The sequence below is a fragment of the Amphimedon queenslandica genome, unplaced genomic scaffold (assembly GCF_000090795.2).
Source record: "Amphimedon queenslandica unplaced genomic scaffold, v1.1 AMPQUscaffold_4986_Cont23039, whole genome shotgun sequence".
Lineage (NCBI taxonomy): Eukaryota > Metazoa > Porifera > Demospongiae > Haplosclerida > Niphatidae > Amphimedon > Amphimedon queenslandica.
In genome coordinates, this window is record NW_003554706.1 from 1 (window position 1) to 1,609 (window position 1,609).

Below are 1,609 nucleotides of genomic sequence, written 5' to 3' on the forward strand. Positions count from 1 at the left end.
ACTAATAATGGAGGATGTGAACATACTTGTGTAAATACTATTGGTAGCTATTATTGCCTCTGTAATGACAGTTATGTGTTGAATTACAACAGACACCAGTGTGATGGTAAGTAAAACTACATGATCTATGTAAGTTCAAGTATTTTAAAGATGTCAATGAATGTGCTAATGGTAACAATGCATGTAACCACATCTGTGTCAATACTATTGGATCATACTACTGTGACTGCAATACTGGATATCATCTTATAAGTAATCAAAAATACTGCATAGACACTAACGAGTGCTCGACAAATAATGGTGGCTGTCAGCACCGCTGTCGTAATACAGTGGGAAGCTATTATTGCTCTTGTTGGAGGGGACATTTTTTAAATGCTACTGATGGTCACAGTTGTGAAGGTATGATTGTCATGTAACTGTAACATAAATTTCTTTATGCAACACAGATATTGATGAATGTGCCTTGAACAGTGATAACTGTTGGCACAATTGTAGCAATACAATAGGAAGCTATGACTGTAGCTGCAGGACAGGATACATATTAGACTCTGATGGTTTCTCATGTTTAAACATTAACGAGTGTGAAAATAACAGTAGTGGATGTGAACAACGTTGTATAGATACCACTGGATCTTATTACTGTGAATGTAATGTAACTGGCTATGCTCTTGATGTAGATAATCATGGATGCTCACGTTAGTATTATGTCACAAAATATTTCATTTGTAGTTATGTAGGAAATTGTAACACTGATCCTGATGCCTGCCAGCAAATATGCAATAATGATGGTGACTCCTTTAACTGTTCATGTTATCCTGGTTACAGATTAGCTGATGATGAGAGAAATTGTCAAAGTACATATAATACTAAATTTAATTGTTAATTATTGCAACTGTAATTTTATTTGTACAGTGATCACCTTATGTTCTGAAAGTGTAGCAAACTGTAGTCAAGTTTGCACTAATACAAATAATAGTTTTATTTGTTCATGTAATGATGGCTATGAACTCCAAAATGACAATGCTACATGTCAGGGTAATACATGCATCATAAAGGTTACAATTAATAACCATAAGTTTCTTATAGATATTGATGAGTGCATTAACAGTGATTGTGAACATAACTGTACCAATACTGATGGAAGCTACACTTGTTCATGTTATAGTGGCTACTCCTTAGATAGTAATGGGAAAAACTGCTCAGGTATTAACTTATATGCAATGTGTTGTGTGATTATAATAATACTGATAGACATTAATGAGTGCCTTAATGAAAATGGAGGTTGTGAACATAAATGTACTAATCAAATTTCTTCTTTTGAATGTTCATGCAATGATGGTTATGCATTAGAAAACAAGAAATTTTGCTCAAGTATTGTTTTCTGTTATTATAGTCACTTAATGCTGATGATCAATAGATATAAATGAATGTAAGGAAGAAATATCAGGTTGTTCACAATTATGCACTGATGAAGATGGATACTATAACTGTAGCTGCTTTGATGGTTATTTACTGGATAAAGATAATCATAATTGTACTGATATTAATGAATGTATTGATAATAATGGTGGATGTGAAGAAATATGTGTAAATATTGGTGGAAGTTATG

The 1,609-nt window shown here is 32.8% G+C and overlaps 1 protein-coding gene across 1 annotated transcript; it reads left to right on the forward strand.

The window, feature by feature from the left end:
* Window positions 1-6: 6 nt before the first annotated feature.
* LOC100636478 (matrilin-2-like) lies at window positions 7-1,603 on the forward strand (the record flags this gene model as incomplete). Its single annotated transcript, XM_003391867.3, has 8 exons — window positions 7-106; window positions 151-399; window positions 447-695; window positions 738-854; window positions 913-1,035; window positions 1,087-1,203; window positions 1,252-1,371; window positions 1,418-1,603. Coding segments are annotated over 8 exons (1,261 nt in total), but the record flags the coding sequence as incomplete, so codon positions are not given.
* Window positions 1,604-1,609: the final 6 nt, after the last annotated feature.